The sequence below is a fragment of the Pipistrellus kuhlii genome, unplaced genomic scaffold (assembly GCF_014108245.1).
Source record: "Pipistrellus kuhlii isolate mPipKuh1 unplaced genomic scaffold, mPipKuh1.p scaffold_m20_p_1, whole genome shotgun sequence".
NCBI lineage: Eukaryota > Metazoa > Chordata > Mammalia > Chiroptera > Vespertilionidae > Pipistrellus > Pipistrellus kuhlii.
In genome coordinates, this window is record NW_023425404.1 from 1,511,195 (window position 1) to 1,535,699 (window position 24,505).

Here is a 24,505-nt window from a genome sequence, read left to right on the forward strand (position 1 = left end):
ATATGACCTTATTTGGAAATCGGGTCTTTGCAGGTGTAATCAATTAAAACGAGGTCATATTGTTTTAGAGCAGCAGCTCTCATCCTTTCTAATGCCACGACCCTTTAATACAGTTCTTCATGTTGTGGTCACCCCCCAACCATAAAATTATTTTCATTGCTTCTTCATAACTGTAATTTTGCTTCTGTTAATGAATCATCACATAAATATCTGTGGTTTCCAAGAGTCTTAGACGACCCTGCTAGCGGTTCTCAACCTGTGGGTTGAGGGTCACCACAACATGATGAACTGTATTAAAGGGTCGCGGCATTAGAAAGGTTAAGAACCACTATTTTAGAGTGAGGTCATATCATATTAGCCCAATGAATGGTGTCCTTAGAAGAGGACAGACACACCGGGAAGGAAGCCATATGGCAACAAAGGCAGACACTGGAGGAATGCAGCTACATATCAAAGGATGCCAGGGACTGCCAGCCACCTAGGAAGAGAGAGGTTTTGAGACGGAGCATAGCCCTGAGGAGAGCTTGATTTTAGACCTTTCAACACTGTAGGACCCTCCCCCCATTATATTAGGTATGAAAATATTGTCTGGACTTTATACCATGATGTCATCGGTCATCAAAGCCTTAGATCATTATTAGGGAAAGAGAAGAGAACATCAAGCTCACACAGACTCCATAGTAAAGCACTGAGCTAGATGTCTGATATGTATACACCCAGAATTTTATGTGATACCCAAATCCAAAACCCTGTGAGATGGTCTGTTATTTAGGATGTTTTCAAGAATCTGACAAATTCAATAAAAAGGCAGTGAGGTCATAGACAAATTGAATAATAAAATAAACAAAGTTATTTGTATACTAGAAAGAGAAATCTGGTATCTTATATAGAGAACATACATTTTATGTATACAGAACACATATCAATCATTGCAAGGTAAGTCCCTCAGAGATGCTATAACCCGATGTCATTAGTCTCAAGAAGGATGGTGAACAAAGAAATTGGTGGTCCATATAGGGAAATCTAAACAAGTGTCAGTGATAAAAGTAACAGAGGACTATATTGAGAGGTAAAGTACTGGACACATAACATATAAGATTGAAGGGTTTTGATCATGCAAGAAAAGGGTGGAAAGATCAAATTAAATATAGACTTAAATTGTGTATGCTCCTCGATGTGAAGAATAACTACCAAAGGACACAGGAAGAGGTTGTAACACCTCCAAGTCAGTAGAGAGAAGCTAAGGGGAATGTTCTCTGTTTCCTCCATGTTACTGTGACTCCTCTGTACCCTTCAGCCCTAGTGCACATTACCAGGAAAGAACCTGGTTAGGGCTACACAGCCAAGAAATTTGCTCCTCCTGGTTCCACTTGGCAGGAGCTGGGGGGAGAGGGGCAGGAAGATGTTGCTTAAACGGTGTCTGTGGTTAGGGAACAGATACTTCCAAGAGAGATAATGTCTATTCCACGTGGTACGTTGATGCAGCTAATCTGAGACCACATAGATGTACAGATTGTCTCTATATTCAAAACAAATACTAGAAGATTTTTATTTCCCAAGTGCTATCTACCATGTTTCCCTGAAAATAAGGCATCCTCTGAAAATAAGACCTACTTACAGGTTTCCTTCTGAGTGAAATATAAGGCATCCCCCTGAAAATAAGGCTAAACATGAGAGATTTGGCCTACTGATTCTGAAAGAAATGGAGTCACAAGAAATTCACCAGGAAATTCAGGAATTGGATTGTTATGATGTTTCAGAAGATGATGACATGATTGTCATTGAATAAATTAGTAAATTCTTGATACTGTAGGATTCACAGCTTGTCTGGTTTGTGTTGACAACTACCGTACCGTATACAGGTAATAAATTTCCTTTATTTTCATTTAACAATAAATGTGTACCGTATTCTTCTTCATGGAAAAATAAGACATCCTCTGAAAATAAGACCTAGCATATCTTTGGGAGCAAAAATTAATATAAGACACTGTTTTATTTTCGGGGAAACAGGGTATATAACAACTTTCAGGATCATATTAACCTGCAATTAAAAAAAAAAAGCATATGTTGTCCTCCAACTTATATACTCCTACACATACCCACACACATACAGATACACAGAGTACACTCCCCACAGAACCCCTAAGGTGCAATCTGTATGGCACCATGTGGGCAGAAATGGATGTGTGAGCAACACCACACGAAAAGTGTCTCCAAACACTTACTTTTCCCTCCCACAACCTCTCCAGTGCCACTGTGTTGAGTTTACAGATTTGAAAATGTAATTACCACTTCTACTCATGGGAGAGTAGGTCCTGAGAATTTTAACAGGACATGCTAGACACAGATTGAGATCTCAATGAGCGATGGATAAAATAAGCACAGCCACCATTTCTGGTCTCCTAGGAACCTAGAGACCAACCTGGGCTCAGGTCAACCTTTCCTTGAATCCCTCTGTCAGTGGCACATCCCTCCATTGGATTTGAAAATTAAATTGCACCGCGTACAACTCCAAGCAAGACCATAGTGAGAGCCCAGAAAAGCTATTTGAATAAACAGGATCTAGAATGTTCCCGCTTTCTGCTGTCGCTTCCCCAGCCACCCTCATGCCTTTGGGATTTCAGGAGCAGCATCCCTGCCAAGGCGGCTACTTCCATGATAGGAGCTAGGGTGCTGAGAAGCTCCTCTTGTTCCCAGATATCTGCCTTGTAAGTCTGCCATGAGGCCTGCAAACCCGAGTAAAAGGACACATATTTTACTGAGAAGGAAGAAACAGGTTCTACCCGCGCAGACCCTCAGCTCTGTGACTTCTGAGAGAATCACTTCCTGGGTGAGAAGGAGAAAGTCATCAAGAAGATGGGCGACACCCGACAGCTCTGCAGGCCCCTGGCTCCCAGGCTGGGGGAGTATCTCCTCAAAAGGCTCACCCTCAAGAGGACCCTGTGCATCCCCAGGTGCCTGGCTTTTATCTGAGCCTCTGCCCTCTGAAACCGTCTCCCATGAAACAGAAGAGGAGGGAGAGGAAAAGGGAGGAGAAGCCTTGTTCTGGGAAGTCAGTATTAAGAACACTTGTTCTTTTCTATCAAAGTTCTTCAGAAGTTGTTTTCTGTTTGAAACCCTATCATGAGCTATGCAACCAAAATAGGGCCTCTGTCCTGGCCAGTATGGCTCAGCATTTGAGTGTCTACCCAGGAACCAAGAGGCGGTGATTTGATTGCTGGTCAGGCATATGCTCATGAGTTGCGCCTCAATAACCAGTGTGGCATGCAGGAAGCAGCCGATCAAAGATTCTTTCTCATCATTGATGTTTCTCTCTCTCTCCCTCTCCCTTCCTCTCGGAAGTCAATAAAAATATTTACCTGGTGAAATGTCCCTGAGACAGGCTTGGTACTGTTTGAAGCAACTGTGTTTCCAATCACTCTGGCCTGGGAAGTTTAAGACATTTAGTTTGGCCTTCCGTTTAGTCTCTGAATCATTAACAGGCTGCCTGGTCGGGCAAGTAGAGAGGTACTGCTGTTATGGGGAGCAGATGTGTTTACCTCCCCAATCTGTCTCTCACCAGCTGTGTGGCCGTGGTGGATCCTGTTACCGCCCTGGATTCTGCTTTTCTCGTCTTCAAGGTGGGGACACAGATTGCTAGATTGCTGGGCCCACTGAGCTGCTGAATCAGAGATCATGGAAGCATGTACCTTGTGACCGGTACAACTCAAGGAACTGTCAGGGTCCTTCTGATGAGGCACATATCATCATTTGTGAAACATTTGTTTTCTGTGGCGTCTCAGTGTTTATCTAAACTGTGATGTTGACCCCCTCATCTACTTTTGCTTAAAAAATGTAAAAAATCAATAAAATAAAAAAATAAAATAAAAAAGACCAAGATGCAGATTTTACTATCTGGGTGACCTTGTGCCGGTAATATAACTTTTTCCAGCCACTTGTTGTTAAGTGGCTGGAAAAAGGTAGCACACCAGCCGAAACCGGTTTGCCTCAGTGGATAGAGCATTGGCCTGCGGACTGGAAAGTCCCAGGTTCGATTCCAGTCAAGGGCATGTAACCTGGTTGCAGGCACATCCCCAGTAGGGGGTGTGTAAGAGACAGCTGATGGATGTTTCTCTCTCATTGATGTTTCTAACTCTCTATCCCTCTCTCTTCCTCTCTGTAAAAAATCAATAAAATATATTTAAAAAAAAAAAAAAGACAACACACCAAGATGCAGATTTCACTATCTGGGTGACCTTGTGCTGGTGATGTAACTTTTCTGAAGTCATCACCAGAACAATTGGGATTCTAATAGTTACCTTGTGGGGTTTCAAAGATTACAAGCAGCAGGTGCTTGATACTTCATAATTACTTATTATTAGGCTGTTCTCACTCCTCACCTCTGTTCTTCAGTTTTTCACAAGGGTCTCAAAAGGTGGCCTGCATCCTTCACTTCAAAGCCCACTGTCTTAAGGAACCTGGGACACTTCCCACTGGCACTGTACTGTACACCTACACTCAAATTGTAAAGATAGACTCTTTGGTAGATATGGGCTATTTACTTATTCCTTTTGAGGGAGCTTCGATAGTTGCTGCCTTTTGAGGACGTTAGAGGTGAAAGTGTTCTTAGAAGCCATCTAGCAAAGTGGTTCTCATCACAGCCTCCCCTCAGACATGAATTCCAATGCAGCAAATCTTAAAGTGGAGAAAACTGTATAAGTATTAATGTTTTTCTTTCCCCCAAATTCCTGTGAAATATAGAAATATTACATAACTAGTAGCCCCGCCTTTGTAAAAAGACAACAATCTTGTTAAGAAAACTATTTGTTGCAACCCATAATTACCGAGGCACCATCTGTGACATCCAGTGTTCTTTGCATGAGCAGAGACATCCGGGCACATTTTAGGGTGTTTTTTTTTTTAGCACAGATGGGAAAGAGAAAAGGGTGTAACCAAGCAGAAGCATGGCATGAACTATCTGATTGGTTGCATATGCTATGCTGTTGAGAAATTTTTATTTAATAGCTATAGTAAATGCACTCATTTTCCTAGAAAACTTTATTTGCAATCTATATTCAGCTTTATATTCTCCCATTGACCCTGAACATCGCCTTCAGAATGATTCTTACAAAATACCTGCTTCCTCTTCCATTCTCAGGTAAAGCTTAAACCCCTGAACTTGGGATTTAAAACCTACATTTCAGTCCTTCCTGAGCCTCCAGATTTAGTTGTCAGGGTCAGCCCTCTCTAGCTGCTGTTGCCCAATGCCCATCCACCAAATGCATACTCTAGTGGCCCCCAAATATGTTGACCCAGGAGCTTTGCCTGGGATGTCTCTCCATATCCCGGTGGTTGGCAAACTCATTAGTCAACAGAGCAGCAAACTGCATCTCACAAGCCACATGTGGCTCTCAAGCCACAGTTTGCCAGCCACTGCCATAGCCCATCTCTCCTCTCAGGTTGTCAAAAATCACACTGCTTTTCCGAAGTAAGACACTTCATCCAGTAATTTCTCTCAGCTGCTCTCAATGCTTGTTCTTAAAAAAACATCTGTAGAGCTCCTAAACTGTTATAGCACTTAAAACAGTGTCTGTAAAAATAGCATGGCATTTCAGTTAACTGGGATATTTGTATTTGCTTAAATCAAGTCTGTTGAAGTATAATCTACTGTGAAACTGCTTTGTTGTAAGAATGTAGAATTCTGCCCTAACTGGTTTGGTTCAGTGGATAGACTGTAGGCCTGTAGACTGAAGAGTCCCAGGTTCGATTCTAGTCAAGGGCATGTACCTTGGTTGTGGGCACAGCAGGGGGTGTGCAGGAGGCAGCTGATTGATGTTTCTCATCGATGTTTCTAACTCTCTCCCTTCCTCTCTATAAAATAAATAAATAAAACATATTTTTTTTAAATGTAGAATTCTATACGATTTTTGTTAAAAATGTTCCATTGAAGTATAATTGACATACAACAAACTGTATATATTTAAAGTGTAAAATGGGATGAGATTGCAATATGTATAGATTAATGCAGCCACTACTGTAATTGAGATAACGAACACATCCGTAACCCCGAAGTTTCCTCATGTGCCTTTGTGAGTCCTCCCTCGCACTCCTCTGGAACCCTGACTAACAACAAGATTTAAAGGATGAGCAAAAGAAAAGGAATTAACCTATTGGGCAATTTAGAGTCTTTCATGAGATTGAGGGGTGCTCTGAAAAGTGGGAGGAGAACCCAGAAAAGTAAGGGCACAAAAGAAGTCAAAGGAGAAGAGAACTTCAAGCCATGCAAATGCTAAGAAAGGTCAAGTGAGATATAAACTAAAAATGAACCACCGAGACATCCCATGTTCATAAACACACTTAATATTAAGATGGCAAAATTCCCCCAACGGATCTACACATTCAATAGAATCTGCTAATGGGTATGAGGTTTCTTTGGGGATGGTGAAAATGTTTTAAAATTAATTACAGTGATGGCTGCTCAGCTGCAAATGTATTAAGAACCATTGAGTGGTACTAAAGAGAATGGTATGGTATATGAATAATATATTTTTAAAAGGGGTGTTTTTTTTAAAAAGCACCTCTGGATTTGCTCATTGGGAGTAATTAGCGACCTTAACGAGAGCAGTTTCCATAATGAAGGGAGTACTAGAAAGAGGGAAGCTTTAGAACTGTTATTCAGAGAGAAGGCGAGGGAGAGAGAATCTAGTAGAGAAAGAAATTGAAGTTATTAGATCAGAGCAGGTGTGAGGCAGGCGGGGGTGGCAGTGACTGTGAAGTTCTAGATCCCATTGAACTTGAGTGAGGGTCTATCTTTTCTCTGATTTAAAAAGGGAAAATTTTTCTCCCTAAAATCTGCTGAGGTCTGACCATTTCCTCCCTAAGATAAGGTGGTTGCTTTCTCCAAGAGTTTCCATCATTGACATCTTACCAACCAATTACTCCTCATTAGTCAGGATTTAGGTAAGGGAAAGGATCATACTGCAAAGAATATTATAGTCCCCAGTGATTATAATCTTTATTCTTTAATATCAAGAATATGGCTTTAAATCAAGAAGTAAAATGCCAGCATCTCTAAAAAATGTTGTATTTACCAGCCAAAAAATAGGACTAATGCCATCTACATGGAAGAATATAAAACTGCAGTTATTTTCAAATTGCTAAATAAATCTCACCCTCCCCTACTAATATCTGAGGCTAGATAACCATTTTGGAACTCTAGAACATACCAAGGATTATTCCAATTAACCTGTTCCCTAGAATTTATAACCATTTGGTTATGACCTTTTATCTGACCTCAATTTCTGGGTTCATTCTAGTCCAAGGTTTGAGTACTTCCACAGTATTTCTAAAAAATTTTGTGTTTTTTCTGAATGCTTAAACTCCGTCCCAGCTAAAATCTCTTGACAAGAAATCCTTCATGTTAATAAAGAATTGGTGGTGGAAACTGCATTAAAAGGATAGTGACGTGTCATTTTTATCAATTTTCCTATTTCTAAGCCATACATTATATCCTGATGGGTGCACTGGCTCTGGGACTGGATATGTAACAACAATTAGTACCATAGGGGACTCGTTCAGATGTGATACATTTGCAAAGGAAGGACTTCTAACCTCAGCAGCTATTCAGTGTGGGCAGCCTTCTTGCCATATCTCATTTTCATCAGCTGGAAGCTCAATGATGTTAATTTTGGTTGAACAATTTGGATATGGGCTGAATACCTTTTTAGCCATGATGGAAGACCATTGTTCACCTTCCTCCTATATGAATGTGGGCACAGAAGCCAGAACTGACGCAGTTCAGAAATAATTTTGTTACCAAGACGTATATAGCTCCTGACGCAGTGTTAGGTCATCATTCTGCCTTCAGCCATCCTGACTCACCCTTTGCACTGGCTTTCACATTGAATTAGCATAAAGCCAGGACAAAAATATCTCTGTGTCACCTTAGGTATACTGACTCATGTACTTTTTGTTGTGTGAATATTCCCTTACTATTCGCTTTTCCCAATGCATATGATATTCATTTTAAGTGATCGTAGCTATTTACAGGAAAAACACTGCCAAGTGACTTAAGAGAGTGGTTAGGAGCACATACTCAGGGGCCACCAGGCCTGTATTTACCTCTCAGCTCTGCCACCTGTAACTGTTTGACCTTGGGCCAGTGGCCTGACTGGTGCCTCATTTTTGTCACATGTAGAATGGAAGGAGCAGCACCTCCCAGGACTGCAGGGGGAATTAGATGAAATAATCACATCAAGTCCTTAGAACAGTGCCGGGTGCACACACCCCCTCAGTAAGTGTTAGCCAGTTATTAGCTCTTCTTTTAAATTAACTGAGAAAACGGTTCACATTGTAAAATGTCAATCTAAATACTAAGTACAGTACTAGGGCTGGAGGAAATTCTCATGAGCTTAAACCAGCACTCGCAAGCTCTGCAGAAGAAGGAAAGGTTAAATCCTAAAACTCAGGGTCAGGACTGTGGCTCCATCATGGCTGTACCACCAGCTGCTGTGCAACCCCGGACCCTGCTTCCTTCCTCTGCCTCTCGAAGACACTCTCCACGTATTCTCCAAAGTTACTTCCAGCCTCTAACAATCCATAATGCCTTGAATTCACATGGTCTTGTTCTGTCAGCTAGGCAGTACTATTTACACAAATCTGAAGAGAAAGGAATAAGCATCTATAAAACGGTTTTCATGTAGTTAAGAAATGAAAACTACATGGACAGATTCCAAAATCCAAAATGGAGTGTCCCTGACCCCTTGACACACGACCTTGAACAAACACTTTAAGAAGAGCTCCTCTAGCCGAAACCGGTTTGGCTCAGCGGTAGAGCGTCGGTCTGCGGACTGAGGGGTCACAGGTTCGATTCCGGTCAGGGGCATGTATGTTGGTTGCGGGCACATCCCCGGTGGGGGGTGTGCAAGAGGCAGCTGGTCGGTGTTTCTCTCTCATCGACGTTTCTAGCTCTCTATCTCTCTCCCTTCCTCTCTGTAAAAAATCAATAAAATATATATTTTTTTTAAAAAAAAAAAAGAAGAAGAAGAAGAGCTCCTCTATTCCAGTTGGGGGCCTGTCCAGGATTTACGAGGCACAAAACTGGGACCTGGCCTGACCTTCCGGGGCTGAGCACAGGTGGGACTCCTGGCCTGTGACCCCATCTCTAACCCTCATGTTCTGACACGAACAGTGTGACAGCCCAAAAATAGCTTCTCAGGAACAAAACCAACTTGGTGGTGCATTATTTCAAATAAAATTAAAATGATGACTTGATTTCTAAGAATACTGACTTCCGGAAGTGTTTTTATCTGAGCTCCCTGAAATAAGATCTCATGAAAAATAACAGAATGATGGTGTTTTACACACTGGTTTATTTTAAAGCATAATGTATAAGAAAGGTAGAGTCTCTCACAAAGTATCTGGTAAATACTTTAAAGAAATCTCTAATAAGAGTAAATGTATACACTTTTAGCCACAAAAGTGTAATTTTAAAGGCAAATTTCAGACCTCTTTAGCTACATGATAGCTAATGGCAAGCTTAAGAACAGTAAAAATGTGCATTAATAAAACTTTGAGGAAATTCATGAAAACATTTTATAAACATTATAAACATCCACTATATAATGTGGGAGAAGGCTTCATGATCTACTTACAAATGCTGAAATCCTGCTTTTGTAATATTACAAAGTTATTATACAAGTTTTAATTTACATTCTTGTTTAAACTCCCTCATGTCATCTTCACTAATATCAAGCACAGATTGGTATTACACATGTAAATAAACACACTACTTCCTTCCTTATGTAACGCCCATTGTAAAAATACACTTGGTCTCAGGAACAATCAGAGCGTAGCAAAGTGCTGCTTTAGCTGTTTAATTAAGTGCTGGGTGTCCACGTGATCTGGAAATGCGGCCTCAGACTTTCGAGCAGCAATATAGCTTCTCTGTAGATCTCCAATCTGCAAAAAGACCAGGATAAAACCACAGAATAAAACTTCCCAAAAAATGAGTACGGGATTCAAAACAAGACATACTAGTCCAAACTCAAGGGATTTCTAAGGGTAAATTGCTTGATTATGCTATTTGGAATTTAGAATTCTTTCACCTAGATAACAATTCTGACTTGAAAAAAGATGAAAAAAGGGAAATAAACAATTATATAAATGACTAGAGGCCCGTTGCAGAAAGATTCCTGCAAGAATAGGGCTTCCTGCAGCAGGAGTGAAGCTCCCTCCTCCACTGCCTCGCTTCCTCCCTTCTCTGCCGCTTCACTCCCTTCTGCAGAGCTTGGCTTCCTCCTCCACTATCTTCAGTCTTCGCTCTGTGCCTGCATATGCAAATTAATCACCATCTTTTTGGGGGTTAATTTGCATACTCACTCCTGATAGGCTGGTGGACATAGTGGAGGGATGGTCAATTTGCATGTTTCTCTTTTATTAGTGTAGATTTCCATGCCAATTACTGAATCCTTCTCAAACCCAGCAGTTCCTTAATGAGTATATTTTTAATGATTAAATGTCATATCTTAAAATGTAAAATAATTCTTCTGCAACCCATAATGGTATTAAGTTTAGGCAATATTTGGTGATAACGTTCTTTAAAGTGTATTACACTGTTCCTTAAGGGAAGACATATGTGTAAATAATAATTGTGTTTAAAAAATCATTTCTTTCAGGAAGTTATGGTTAGAATGCCCTTATTTATCTGTATTTTTTAAAAACCAAGTTGCTGTAAAAAGAGAATACCTTATCAGAGATTGTTGCAAAATTAAAATGCGGTTCATACAAGTGGGGTGCTAAAGATGATGCAGTTTGCAACAGCGCTCTTGCCTATGGAAAGAAAAGAAAAGAAAAACCAAAGGTATCTGAGCAGATGGTAGCACTATATTTATGATTTTTTTTTTTTTGTAAAGAATCTTTTAACCAGGATAGGACCTTAGTAAACATGATGCAATAAATACAGATGGCATTCCTTATGAAATACAACTTACTAATATACTAACTACTTATGTTTTCCAAAACTAGATTAATACTAAAATGTTTCAAAATATGAAAAAATAAGGGAACTGAAAACTTAGAATAGATTTAGTTATTTGAGAAACACTGTTCTTCTAAATGACAACTCAAAATATAATCCTCTCAATGCAAAAAATAATAATAAGTCTTGTTAATCCAGTATGTGTTGCTGTTGACTGAGTTAGTGGGCTCCTAATGATCTGTTCTCTAATACAACAAACACACCTAAATGCCACAGAAAATGTCAAAGCTCCACACTCTGTTCTGGGTGGCAGTGAGCAAACAGTTTATCATTCTGCTGCCAGTGCCTGAAGGTGTACTGGACACTGAGGTGCGAGATGGCCTTTCTAAAAAGGGGACGAAGCTGAGACCCCGGTGACAAAAAGAAAAATCCCTGCAAAATCGGCAAGAACTTTCCGAAGGTCCTAAAGTAAGGATAGTCCCTGCGTGTCTGCAGAGCAGCAAGGCAACTAACGTGCCCAGAAGCCAATGTGAAAGGTGTACAATGGTCCTCCCTCATCCACGGGGAAACGCTCCAAGACCCCCAGTGGATGGATGCCTGAAACCAGGGATAGTACCAAACCCTGTACATTCTATGTTTTTCTTATTCATTCATATTGATGATAGTTTAATTTATAAATTAGGCACAATAAGAGATTAACAACACTAGTAAGATAGAACTATGACAATATACATTATGTAAATGTTCTCTCTCTCTCTCTCTCTCTCTCTCTCTCATAACCAATCTGATAACTGAGACAGCTAAGTGACTGATGTGCAGTGACTGATGTGCAGCGTGGATAAACTAGACAGAGGGATGATTCCCGCCCTGGGCAGGATGGAGAGGGATCGCACTCAGGATGGTGCTCAATTTAAGATTCATAAGTTGTTGCCGAAACCAGTTTGGCTCAGTGGCTAGAACATCGGCCTGAGGACTGAAGGGTCCCGGGTTCGATTCCAGTCAAGGGCATGTACCTTGGTTGCGGGCACATCCCCATTGGGGGAGGGGGGGGGTGCAGGAGGCAGCTGATAGATGTTTCTCACTCATCGATGTTTCTAACTATCTCTCTCTCTTCCTCTCTGTAAAAAATTAAAAATAAAAAAAAATATATATATATATATATATATATATATATATATTTTTTTTTTTTTTTTTTTTTTTTTTTTTTAAAGACTCATAAGTTGTTATTCCTGGAATTTCCCATTTGACATTTTAGGACCATGGTTGAGCGCGAGTAGCTAAAACCAAAGAAAGCGAAGCCGTGGAAAGAGGAGACTGTGCATTTGGCAAAGGTGTGTCTGAGAGGGAGCCAGAGGCCACGTTCCATGGGCCTCCTAGGCCAAGGGTTCAGTCCAGGTTTTATTTCCGATGAGAAGAGAAAGCCGCTGAAGGATGCTCAGCGAAGTAGTAATAAAGTAACCTTGTTTGCTGTTTAAAAATCCCTGCGGCTGTCCTGAGGAAGACTTCTTAGAGGGCACACTCGCTTGCTGACTTGAAAACAGAAAGAGCAGCCAGGAGACTCTTGTATTGGTCCAGGCAGGAGGTGAGAGCAGGAGGGGGGGGGGGGGGGGGGGGGGGAGGAAGGTGGCCGGGTCCGGGACGAGGCTTGGAGGTCGGCCTGACAAGGGCTGGTGGACCCTGCTGGGGACATGGGTGGCAGGAGAGGCAGTCTGAACAAGAGGTTTCCAGGGTGCCCCCAGGACTCTGGCTTGAGCAGCTCCTGGGTGGGTGGGGACTGTAAAGGTGCAACATTCCCCTGAGACAGGGAACACTGGGGCTGCAGATCTGTCCTGATAAACCAGGTGCTAGTGACTCGTGCCAGGTCACATCACTAACGTGTGACAGGCTGGGATTCAAACCCAGCTCCCGGTTAAATGTCAGCCTGTGGAGGTGCTGCCGGGACAGCTTTTCCTGGGAGACAGTGGCCTGTCCGCTGTGCAGGGCAGGGCGCTGACCTGTTCCACATGGCCCTTCCGCATCTCCAGCACGGCCAGGTTGTTGTAGGCCTCGGCGTGGTGGTTGTTGTTGACCAGAGCCAGCCTGAAGCACTGGTGGGCCAGGCTCGTGTCTCCCACTCCCTGCAAAAGAGACACGCGTGTCCACACACCCCGACCCACACGCTTCCTCCCGCCACCTCCTCCGGTCTGAGCAAGAGTGCCGATCATGGGAGTCAAACGGGGAATTGTACGTGAGAGGATTTAACTCGGGAATATAAAGGGAGTGTGGTGACTCTTAGAAGTCTCTACATTGCCACCTAAGACTGTTGCCGAGCCCGGATTCACAATTCCTGAAAAGGCCTTCAGGCTGCACCACCTTTTCTACGACAGAAGTTGTGTGAGAGGAACGACATACCACAGCTATATGTCCCAGGTTGTACCAGACGTCAGCCGTCTCTTCTTCGTTCTCAGCCAGAGAAAGGGCACGTTCGAATGAGGTCAGGGTCATGTCGTACTGCTGGGCATAGAAGCAGCAGAGCCCCAGGTTGTTGAAGAGCTGGCAGTTATAAACCCCCATTTGCAGGAGGCGCCTGTGTGAGGCGAGAAGACATATTTTGGCGTCAGGCCAACTTTACAAATGTTCACACAGATGCATTTTTTACAAAGTTAGAAGTGAATTTATTTTATAATTTTAACACCCCCAAATAGAAGTAAAAAGTATTGCAGTCGATGAAAAAAAAAAATGTTAAAGCAAATACAGAAGCATGCCTTTTTTAATGGTACCCGTTATGGGAAATGTGTCCAGAGGCAAAGTCAGACAACTTATCTAAGTTTTTCCCCTCCAAAAAGCTTGGTTAGAGAATCAAAATAAGATAAAAATAGTCACGTAAAGTGAAACCCACACATTTTTGCGCCATAATGCTTTCGTACCCATAGGTCAGCTCCTAAACATCCTGATCTAATGTGAGGATGTTTAGCATTTACTTCCACGTTTTCAGCTGAGTTGGGTCCTGGTTTTGGCGATGAGTATTTTGTAGTTTAGCTGCATCTACCGACCAATGGGCTCCCACTGAGGAAGACAAGACCGCGACAGCTCAGGAAGCCCATTTGCTTCTAAGCATCATTAATCCCACAGGCAAAGGACAAGAGCTCAAATAAGCAGATGAAATCCAGCTCAGCTGCCCTGAGGAACCCATGGGGGCAGGAGAACAGACAGCATCGATATTATCGCTTATATGTATCTGGGAAGAACTCTTGCCAGTTACCACCTTTTATATTACCTAAGGGCTGAAGAGGAAATCGAAATTTAAAAATTCATCAGAAACAAGCTGCGGGATAAAATAAGTCTGTGGGGAAAAAAAAACAACAAAAAAAAAACAACAGAGAACAGAATTCATTTAGACTGAAAAGTTTTTTGGACAGAAGTTGACAATGCTTCACAGAACAGGGGATGCTGTTTCAGGACCCAATTGGGGCTCAGGACCTGGGGGCTGCTTCTCTTTGCAAATCTCACCCCCATCTCAGCTTCCAGGTTGTTACATACACAGAGAGGTATGAACGAAGGCAGAGATGGTGAGAGGAAGGTGCTTCCAGCAGCCATAGAACTGTTACTGATTAATGACAAAATGACTAATTTGTACAGTGCCAGAGGGTTAAACACACAAGTGATTATTGGGGTGTGTTTCTACAAGGTGCCAAATATCTGTGCGTTTCCAAATTTTTAGAGGTCACTTTTAATGCTCATAATACACCTGGGTGGCCAAAACCAGTTTGGCTCAGTGAATAGAGCGTCAGCCTGCAGACTGAAGGATCCCAGGTTTGATTCCGGTCAAGGGCATGTACCTTGGTTGGAGGCACATCCCCAGTAGGGGGTGTGCAGGAGGCAGCTGGTCGATGTTTCTCTCTCATCGATGTTTCTAGCTCTCGCTCTCTCCCTTCCTTTCTATAAAAAAATCAATAAAATATATTTAAAAAAAAACACAAAACATCTGGGTGTTGGGAGTTTCTAGTCTCATAAAGACATGGCTTATCCACTATTTCTCTACATTCCCTCTTTATTACTGTCTCACCAATATTCCACAGGAAAGGAGTCTCACAAACTGAAGGGAGAGCTCACCTGTAGAAGCGGAGAGCGACTTCTGGTTGATCAGAATAAAAGTGGTTGCTCCCAATGCATGCAATGGCCTCCATGTGAGTGTTGTCCTGTTTCAAAACTTCTTTGTAGTATTCAGAGGCTGATGAGATATTGTTCATTTCCTATTCGCCATCAAGACAGAAGACAATAATTTTAAAAATATATTTTTACTGATTTTTTTTTTACAGAGAGAAAGGGAGAGGGATAGAGAGCTAGAAACAACGATGAGAGAGAAACATCGATCAGCTGCCTCCTGGGACCCTTCAGTCTGCAGGCTGACACTCTATCCACTGAGCTAAACCAGTCAGGGCAGAAGAGCAATCACTGACTGATATTGCCAAGACATTACTTTCTGACTGGTTTACATTCTCTCATTCGGTAAATATTTATTAAGAACCTACCAAACTGTTCTAGGCCCTGGAGACACAATATAAACCAAAAAGATAAAGTTGCTATCCTTAAGGAGGCTGCATCCGGTAGAAGATCAACAAATGACCACACATGTGATGTGATGTCGGGCAAGGCCAGGGATGGAGAGAAAAACAGAGCAGGGTGAGGAGACGGGAGGGTGCTGATGCAGAAGGGCTGCGGAGGGGGTGCCGTGAGCACAGGCCTGGGTGGAGGGAGCGGCTGAGACCTGAGCACATTTGCTGTTCGTACAAAACATCTCTGCCGGCCCGTGCAGTGTAGGCTGCGGTGCTAGGACCAACTTCACTAGTGAACGCCAAAGTCATTGTCACTCAAGAGAAAAAGGACACGCTGGAAATCTTTGTGCCATAAACTATGCGCCAAGGGAAATGAATTCAAGGGGAATGCTGCATCCGACCAGCTCAGGTCTGTGCCTAGTCCTCATCGCCTTACGTGTGCATGGCACTGTCCCCATGAAGACCTTTCCTCTCGACATCTGCCTTCCTCTGAATGTGAAGTGAAATTCTCCTTTCCTCACAAACCTCCCCTGGGCACTCTTAACAGGATAGGTTCCTCCAACTCCTGGCCACCGCGAAGCAGGGCAAGGACGAAGGTAGCTGGTTAAAGGGCCTGCGCCCTATCACAGGCATGGCCCCAGTGACTATCACAGAGGCATGGAGGGAACTCTGACCAGCAACCACAGGCTAGAGGTGCCCGTGTTCTCTATGTCTCTCTGCCAGCACTTCCTGCCTAAGGAAGACCGGCAGAAGGACTGGGATGTGAGAAGGCAGAGCAGGAAGGTGCAAGAGCATCAGGATCGCGACCCTATGCACGAATGCCACTGGGTTCACAGCCCAGTTTATTTCCCCTCCTCCCCAAGCTTCTTGGTCAAAATTCTGTTCAATGTGGAGTCACACACGTAGAGATACAGAGATAGAGAATTTTTATGGAATGATCAAAGTTCTCTATTTACATGTCTATCAAAACTATATTTCAAAAAGAAAAACCACCTTTCCATATAATTCAAAAATACTACTGTTTTTCTTTTTTTAAAGTGATGCATGTTCGTTACAAAAAATCTGGAAAATACTGAAACTGTAAAACCAAAAATAAAAATCATTCATATACTACTCCCCAGATATAGAAACGATTAATATTTTCCACTTTTTTTTAACAAAATAATTTTTACAATATCGTAACTAGCATTTCAGGGCATTTAAAAGAGAACAGAGGTGCTTCTATTAAATACTATATTGGAAGTCCTAAACAATAAGATATTTTTTAGATTGGTAGAATAATTGAAGAAATGAAACTATTTGTAGCTGATGATTATTTTATTACTTAGAAATTTTAAGAGAAACTGTGGATAATGAATTAAAATTTAAAGAGTATTTAGCCAGGTTGCTAGTATCAAATCTACTTTTAAAAATTAATGCATTCCTACTAACCAGAAATAATCAAACAGAAAATACAATAGAAAAAAAGGATCCCATTCATAGTTATACGCAGGAATACATCTGTGCAGAAAAAGTTAACTATCAATAGCAGGTCTGAGACTGTTATTCCTAGAAAGGCTGGCTTACAAGGTTGGCCCCTGGGCAGCATCTCAGAACTTTGCTAGTTCCCTACACTGATATAAAACTTTCCCAAATGATAAGAGCGGCTCACCTCACTTACACTGTGCAAGCAATGTCATTTTTGCTGAACAGTGCTTGACTTTTGGGAGTCTGGGATTTGGGTACGTGATAGGCAGAGGGTGCCTATATGACCAGCCCCTAGTAATAACCTTGTGCACCAAGTCTCCAATGTGCTTCCCTGATAGACACTGCTTGGCACACGTGGTCATAGCCTGTGGCTGAAAGAATGAGGTGTGTCCTGGGTGAGTCCACAGGGGGAGGACTTTTGGAAGCTCATGCCTGCTTTCCTCTGAACTCTGCCCCAGGTGCCTCTACCCTTTGCTTTAGGTCTTTCTAATAAATCGCCCAACTTCAGGGTGGTTTGGGAGACCCCCAACAAAACATCTTTAAGAGATAATTACAAAGTATGTGCTGTAAAATAAAAGAGATCAAAATGAAAGGAGACATATTGAGAGTGGGGGAGAGGCAGCCCACCCCACCCCCTCACTCTTGTATTCAACTCAAGTCCAATCACTATCCCTGCAGTTATTTTTAATGGTTCTTGACAGGTCAGTCCTAAAATCAATATGGGAGAGCAAAGGGCCAAGAATAACCAATTGTGAAGAACAGGTCTGGGGAATTATTGTAAAGCTTAAGTAATTAAGCAGCAGGAAGGATATCTCAATGGGACTTTTCATGGAATTTGACAACATGACTGCTAAAATTTATAAAAAGTAAGCAAAGTCCTGATAATGATGAACAAAGTGCCCTACTAAATCGCAAGTTTTATAAAACCACAGTAATTAAGATGGTATAATATTGGCATAAGGTTAGACAAACAGACCAACAGAACGAAATAGAAGGCCCCAAATCATGTCTACCCTACATAGAAAAAAAATTATAGTGGCATTAGAGACCTTAGGAAAAGGTCCATAAATGTACAATAAATGTACTGGGACAACTAGCAAGCTATAGAAACTAATTTAAATCCCTATTTCATACCATTCTCCATACATTTATGTATGTTTGAAATATTGCTTAAGAAAAAGTCAGCTTTACTAAATGCATCCACTAAAATCTCTTACTCTGTTGATAAACTACAGGCCAGCAGTCCTGGTTTTATGAATTGTTCTCCTTGCTAGGACCCCACAGGACAATGGGCTTACTTAAGAAGCATATAACCTCAAGTTTACATCAACTTTTTGAATACTATGAACTTCACCTCGTAGATCCTGGCAATTCCACAAAGTAGGGCTACTTCTCCTGGAAACTTTTCTAAGCCTTGTTTGAAAAGGTTTAAAGCAGTCACAGGTTGATCCAATGAGGTGTAAACCTGAAACCAAGATACATTTCAGTAAAAGTACAGTTCTTAAAATAATATAGTATTTGTTATGACAATTTGTTACATAATTACTTAGTAACAAATTATCTCCTATATATTATAGTAAAAACTGTGTAGGATTTCCAATAATGATGTTATCATTTTACCTCCACAGGTTGTATATGAAGCATTCACTCATTTATTCCTTCAATGAATAAATGAGCAAATGCTTATTGTCACAAAGGCTGAGCAGTGAGTAGACAAGGATCAAGGGAAACACTTTTTAGCACAGAAGACATGACTATGTCTACAGGTTGGCCAAAAGAATCAATTGTGAGACTAAAGTTGAAGACACAGGAGAAAGTCGGGAACAGGCGCTGAGAAAGAGCAGCAGGGAGAGCTTGTGGACACGGTGGTTTTGGAAAAGGACCCTCAGGCTTACATGCATGCATATTAGCATAACCAATGGACACAGACAGCAGCGAGTGAGGGCATGAACAAGGGGTGGCGGGGGGTGGACAATAAGGGAAATAAGCACACATATGTAATACCTTAATAATTTAAAAAAAAAATAGAGGGGAAACAGATTTGTGAAGAGTGTGGTCAAAATGTTGAAAGAATTGGCACTTGATGGCTTTCACTTAATTAGCAATCAGGATATTAGCATGAATAACCCACATATTTAAAAGAAATCTCTAAATTAGAGAATTATTTTGTGAATAGAAACATAAGATTCGGGCTTTTTTTCTTCATGACCATGGGTCCTCCATTTCTTCCTCCAAAGATAGTTTGTGCTTTGAAGAGGCCCAAGTAGATACACAGAAAACTGTTCACAGTGTTTATTACCAAAATATAAGACTAGAGAGAAAGTATGGGTGAAATTTTTTCAACTTTTACCTTATATATTTTTTAAACTTCTTTTTAAAATATAATGAATTATATAATTTAATATGCTAAATAATATAAAATATTGAATAATTATTTTTAAATTAACCATCTAGAATTATAATAATTCTGTTCCTAAAATCTGCTGATCCCTATCAGCTAACAATCATTCTTTCATATATTTAAAAAATAATTAAATTTTACCTCTATACAGTCATGTAGACAATGGATTTAAACAAATTAATTTATGGAAAAATAAGTCAGACCAGATAGTTAACAATAGTTAAAATTAAAAGTACATTTCTTAACCACATGGTGAGTGGTTATCAACAAGATAGTATGATCTGAATTTTAATTTCAAGCTGTCAGAAAAATTTGTCTACTGTGAGTCTTAGAAACTTCTTTAAGAGTTGAAGTTTATTATATAAGATGCAGTAGGTTTAGGTACCAAACAGTTCAAACGTGTTTGGAACCACTGTACATGCACTAAGATGAGCACACTAAGTTCATAACACAGCTTTCATTTGCTTTTTCAGTATGCTAACGTTTAATGCCTATTTACGAGGGGTAGCACCATCATGTATATCTCATCTTCTTTTCAACCTCCTTCACCACACTTTTCAACTGAAAAAATTCTTAAGAGGATTCAGCACGGTGACATCATAACCACCAATTCATCAAATGTTTCATTCAAAGTAGCCTTGGTGAGGGTCAAGAAGTAACTTTACCCCAATCCTGAGATTCTAGGTGTGCCCTCACTTCCGCCGTGGCTGTGGGTGGGACCATGAGGCAGTGGGTAGGCTCCAGAATCAGAAAGCTCTGGGCCTGCATGCTGGCTCTAACAGCCAGGTGACCCCGAAATCTCACTGACCCTCCCAGACTTCCTTTTCCTTCAGAGCACAAAGGAAATACTGAAACCTGCCTTGTGGAGTTGCTCTAAGGGTTAAATTAAATGCCTATGGAACAGACCAGATACAATTCCTTACACTGAGTAGGTGGCCCACACGTGGGAAATATTGTTTTTGTTATTACAGCAGAGCCAGGAAGTAAAGGACCTATATTAGAACCGCCCCTGCTCTGCACAGTCTGCTTGGGTGGGACACAGTGTGTTGTTAAAAAAAAAAAAAAAAAAAAAGGAGGGGAGGTGAGGGCCTCTATGGAGCCTGCACCCATAGGGATGGTAAGCTCGTGATATTTTCTTCTGCTCTAATGGGCAATCTTTCAAAGGGGTTTTCTTATTATCCATCAATTTCTCCTGAAATGGTTCTTCTCTATGTGGTCTCACATTTTCCCTTGCTAAAAAGAAAAATAAGTTAAGTCTGAAGACACTAGCTTGGCAAAATATTCCTGAAGAAACTAGCAACTCTCCCCAGGTGCTGGCAGAATGTGCACAGTTCTGAGGAGGCAGATTCCACTCAGATGAGGAACACTTACTTTTGCCAGGTAGAGAAATGTATCTACCATTTCCTGCTGCTTCAGCGCCGATTTAAACTGCTTTTCTGCTTCACGATACATTCCTAACCTAAGAAAAGCCATTAAAAAATTAGGCATGCTCCTTAAAAATAAATACTCTACTACGCACTCATACCCCAAGGATATGGATAGAGACAAATTACATCTATAAGAGTAAGCACGTAAAAAGAAGGTAATGCCCACACACACACATATTAATATTAACATGTAGTTTATATAGTTTAGTAAAACACAGTCTAGTTCCTTTATTTACTGTCTATCTAATCCTCAAACGCTGTGCAGAGTCTGCTGCAGTCTGGGCACAGCAGGACCGACAGCTGCTGGTGAGCCCGGTCAGACGGGTTCTGGGCCCAGAGAGCTTATGATCCGCAGGACCATGGCAAGCGACCTGGATAAATGCTTAGAGTCTCTGTTTTACTGGAAGAACTAAAGGGTGCCGTTTCTTAGAAAACAGCATTTCCTCTGAGGCAAAAATCCCAATTTTAAAACCATTTTGAAACAATTTTGATGTAAGGAGTAATTGCCACTTGAGTTGATAGCTATACCATTTTGTTATTCTAGAAACATTTTCTTTTCCTGTTTTTGGTGTCCAATGTTGACTGTCCTAGCCTACCACTGGGAGATTTGTTCCTTGCCTAACTGTAACTGTCCTGGTATCAGACCCACCTCTTCTACCCAGGAAACATTTTGTTACCACTAACTCAATCATTACAGCATACTCAGCCTGTCTTTAATAGGTTTGTTGGCCTTTCTTATAACTACTCCTCCCCTCTACCGCCCCCTCCCCCGACTTCTAAGAGCTCCTTAGGCACTTTAATATTATTTAATATAATTTTATTTTGTAAGATAAAGTCAGAACAACACACAATATGTTCCACTGTGCTACTTTCACTTAAAGGCTAGAAAAAATAGCTCTGATCTCTTTCCTAACCTAAGCCTCAAGCATTGGCTCTACCCCAATAGCTATTGGAAGACACAGGATTAAAGTGGTGAAAAGTGAACCCCCCAAAAACTGGCCTAAAGTTAGAGGATATATGATATAACAGAAGCCCCCACCTTCTCAAAGATTTCACAACTTTTACAAGGAGTAGTTATAAAATTTTACCAAAGACACTAAAAGTTCTGGAAAACAGCATATTTATGTGCATAACTTGAACTAAACGTGCAAGTCTGAAACACGCCGCTGAAGTTCATCACTGACTTCCATGAACACCTCATTATTCATGAGAGTCTATGTATTTTTATTTTTAATTTACTTTTATTTATTTTATATTTTATTGATTTTTTTTTTTTCTTCAGAAAGGAAGGGAGAGGGATAGAGAGTTAGAAAGATCAAGAGCCGAAACCGGTTTGGCTTAATGGATAGAGCGTCGGCTTGGGGACTGAAGGGTCCTGGGTTCGATTCCGGTCAAGGGCATGTACCTTGGTTGCGGGCATATCCCCAGTAGGAGGTGTGCAAGAGGCAGCTGATCGATGATTCTCTCTCATCGATGTTTCTAGCTCTCTATCTCTCTCCCTTCCTCTCTGTACAAAATCAATGAAATATATTAAAAGAAAGAAAGAAAGGAAGGAAGGAAGGAAGGAAGGAAGGAAGGAAGGAAGGAAGGAAGGAAGGAAGGAAGGAAGGAAGGAAGAAAGAAACATCAATGAGAGAGAAACATCGATCAGCACCCTCCTGCACACCTCCTATTGATGTGTCCGCAACCAAGGTACATGCCCTTGACCAGAATCGAACCTGGGACCTATCAGTCCACAGGCCAACGCTCTATCCACTGAGCCAACTGGTTAGGGTGGGTCTGTATATTTTTATTTAGTAAATTGTCTCTTTCCAAAAATGATTGAAAAGGGATTACAGCAAAAAGACACATATAAACAAAAATATGAAAACAGAATTATCTTTTAAAAAAAAAACCAAAACACACACTCAAGGAGATGGAAAGATAAACCAATTAAAAACCAAAGCAATCAGAGATACTGAAATACCCAGAAACCAAAGAAAAGGAAGTCTTTTATTACTGCACCCTTAAGAGCTCATTTCTCCTAGTACTAGCAAAAGGAATGTACGTCCTGGGTTCGTGTGCAAAGGAAATGGGTGGGCCATGTACACAGCAAGTATAATGAAAACATCAGTCATATTCATGAACACAGGCCAATATCAGAGTCAGAGTCCAGAGATAGGTAATCCCCACCAACTGCCAACGTTTTCTCTGTCATTTAATTCAATAATCATCAAGCACCAACTGCATGCTCAGTTCCTGATGGCAAGAAGACACAAAAGTGAAGATAACAACCATGTCCCAAAGGCACCAATAAAGGCTGAAATAAAATATGCTCACAGGTAAACTTGGTTTCGTGGCAATGAGAACAAAAGATGCCTGGAGAGCTCAGAGGAGGAGTGAACCAAGGTAGTTTCAGGCAGGAAGCAACAGAACAAGATTTTGCCCGACAAGGTGAGGTGGGGGTGAGGGGACATTTCAGACAGAAGCAAACTGTCAGAATAAGCGCACAGACGAGCGAGTGCAGAGCATGGTGGGGGGATGCCAAGTTGTCCTGGCTTAGCTGAAAACGTGGACACAGTGAGGAATGGGAGAAGTGAGAGATGCGGGCAAACATGCAGCCTAAGACAAGACCTGGGGTACCACCCCTAAAACCCAGACTTCATTCTAAAGGTAATGCATGTTAGCCAAAGCAGCCAACAAGAGCTGTGCTTCACAACAGTACATCGACAGTAGGAAAGACTACTTGAGGCCAAAAAAAAAAAAAAAAGAAAAAAAAGAAAAAAATAGAAGTAGACCATTCGGGCAAGAAGCTCTTGTAATAATTCAAACAAATGACACTAAATGCCAGAATGAGGGCATGGGTGGGACTGTGTAGTAAGGGAGCAATTGTGAAAGCTACTGCAGAAGAAGGACCAGAAAAACTAACTGGTCAGGAGCAGAAAGACGGAAGTCGGTTTGGGGCTCCATCGCCTGGGAGTCCATCCTTGGCCTCCCTAGTGGGAATTAGCTTTCTCTAGTTCCCTCTGCCCCTGCGCCTGCTTCCATCACAGTGGGAACCGGACTTTCTGTAGTCTACTGTCCTCTCTCCCCACTGGCCTGTAAGAAACTATCATTTAAAGGAAGAAGCTCCCTAATGAGAGGAAATGAATGAGTGAATGTTATATCCATAATAAAGATGAGAACCTATTAAGGAACAGAGAACGGTAGTATGAAAAAGTACACTCATTTAAATGCCATCCTAAATGGATGGCAGAAGGAATCTGAGTTGTGCTTATCTTTAATTATTAAAGATTTCTGAAAGTCTTGCTCAGACACTCAAGATTTCAAGCTTGTTTCAGAAACTATATTCATGAGTTTAATGTTACAATGATCTAAAATTACCTTTTAACAGAAAAGATTCCTCAACCCAACAAAAGGAAAAAATACTTTAGAGTTCTACGTGAAATATCTAAACAGACAGTAGTCTTAAAAGAAAAGGCATCTCTTTGCTTCTTTTTATATAGTTCCTTTTCCTCACAGTGTCTGCCTGAAAACTAAAGAACTGAGGAATGGTCACAGTAATCAGTTTACCTTGTTTCATGCACCAGGCCTCTAGTGTGTGTGTGTGTGTGTGTGTGTGTGTGTGTGTGTGTGTGTGTGTGTGTGCACTAGAGGCCTGGTGCATGAAATCTATGCACTCAGGGTGGGGGGGCAGGTCTCTCAGTCCAGCCTGTGCCCTCTCACAGTCCAGGAGCCC

At 41.4% G+C, this 24,505-nt stretch overlaps 1 protein-coding gene across 2 annotated transcripts in view; it reads right to left on the minus strand.

Moving 5' to 3' along the window:
- Nucleotides 1–9,327: 9,327 nt before the first annotated feature.
- The window catches only part of TTC8 (tetratricopeptide repeat domain 8), a 36,626-nt gene continuing 21,448 nt past the window's right edge, over nucleotides 9,328–24,505 (minus strand). For both annotated transcript variants that reach the window (XM_036429285.2, XM_036429278.2), the window contains 7 exons: nucleotides 20,732–20,819; nucleotides 18,314–18,424; nucleotides 15,050–15,189; nucleotides 13,349–13,523; nucleotides 12,952–13,074; nucleotides 10,726–10,809; nucleotides 9,328–9,939 (listed from right to left, as the gene is read on the minus strand). In XM_036429285.2, the coding sequence (XP_036285178.1) occupies nucleotides 9,823–9,939; nucleotides 10,726–10,809; nucleotides 12,952–13,074; nucleotides 13,349–13,523; nucleotides 15,050–15,189; nucleotides 18,314–18,424; nucleotides 20,732–20,819 (838 nt within the window). In that variant the 3' untranslated portion in view covers nucleotides 9,328–9,822. The remainder of the gene's footprint in view (nucleotides 9,940–10,725; nucleotides 10,810–12,951; nucleotides 13,075–13,348; nucleotides 13,524–15,049; nucleotides 15,190–18,313; nucleotides 18,425–20,731; nucleotides 20,820–24,505) is intronic.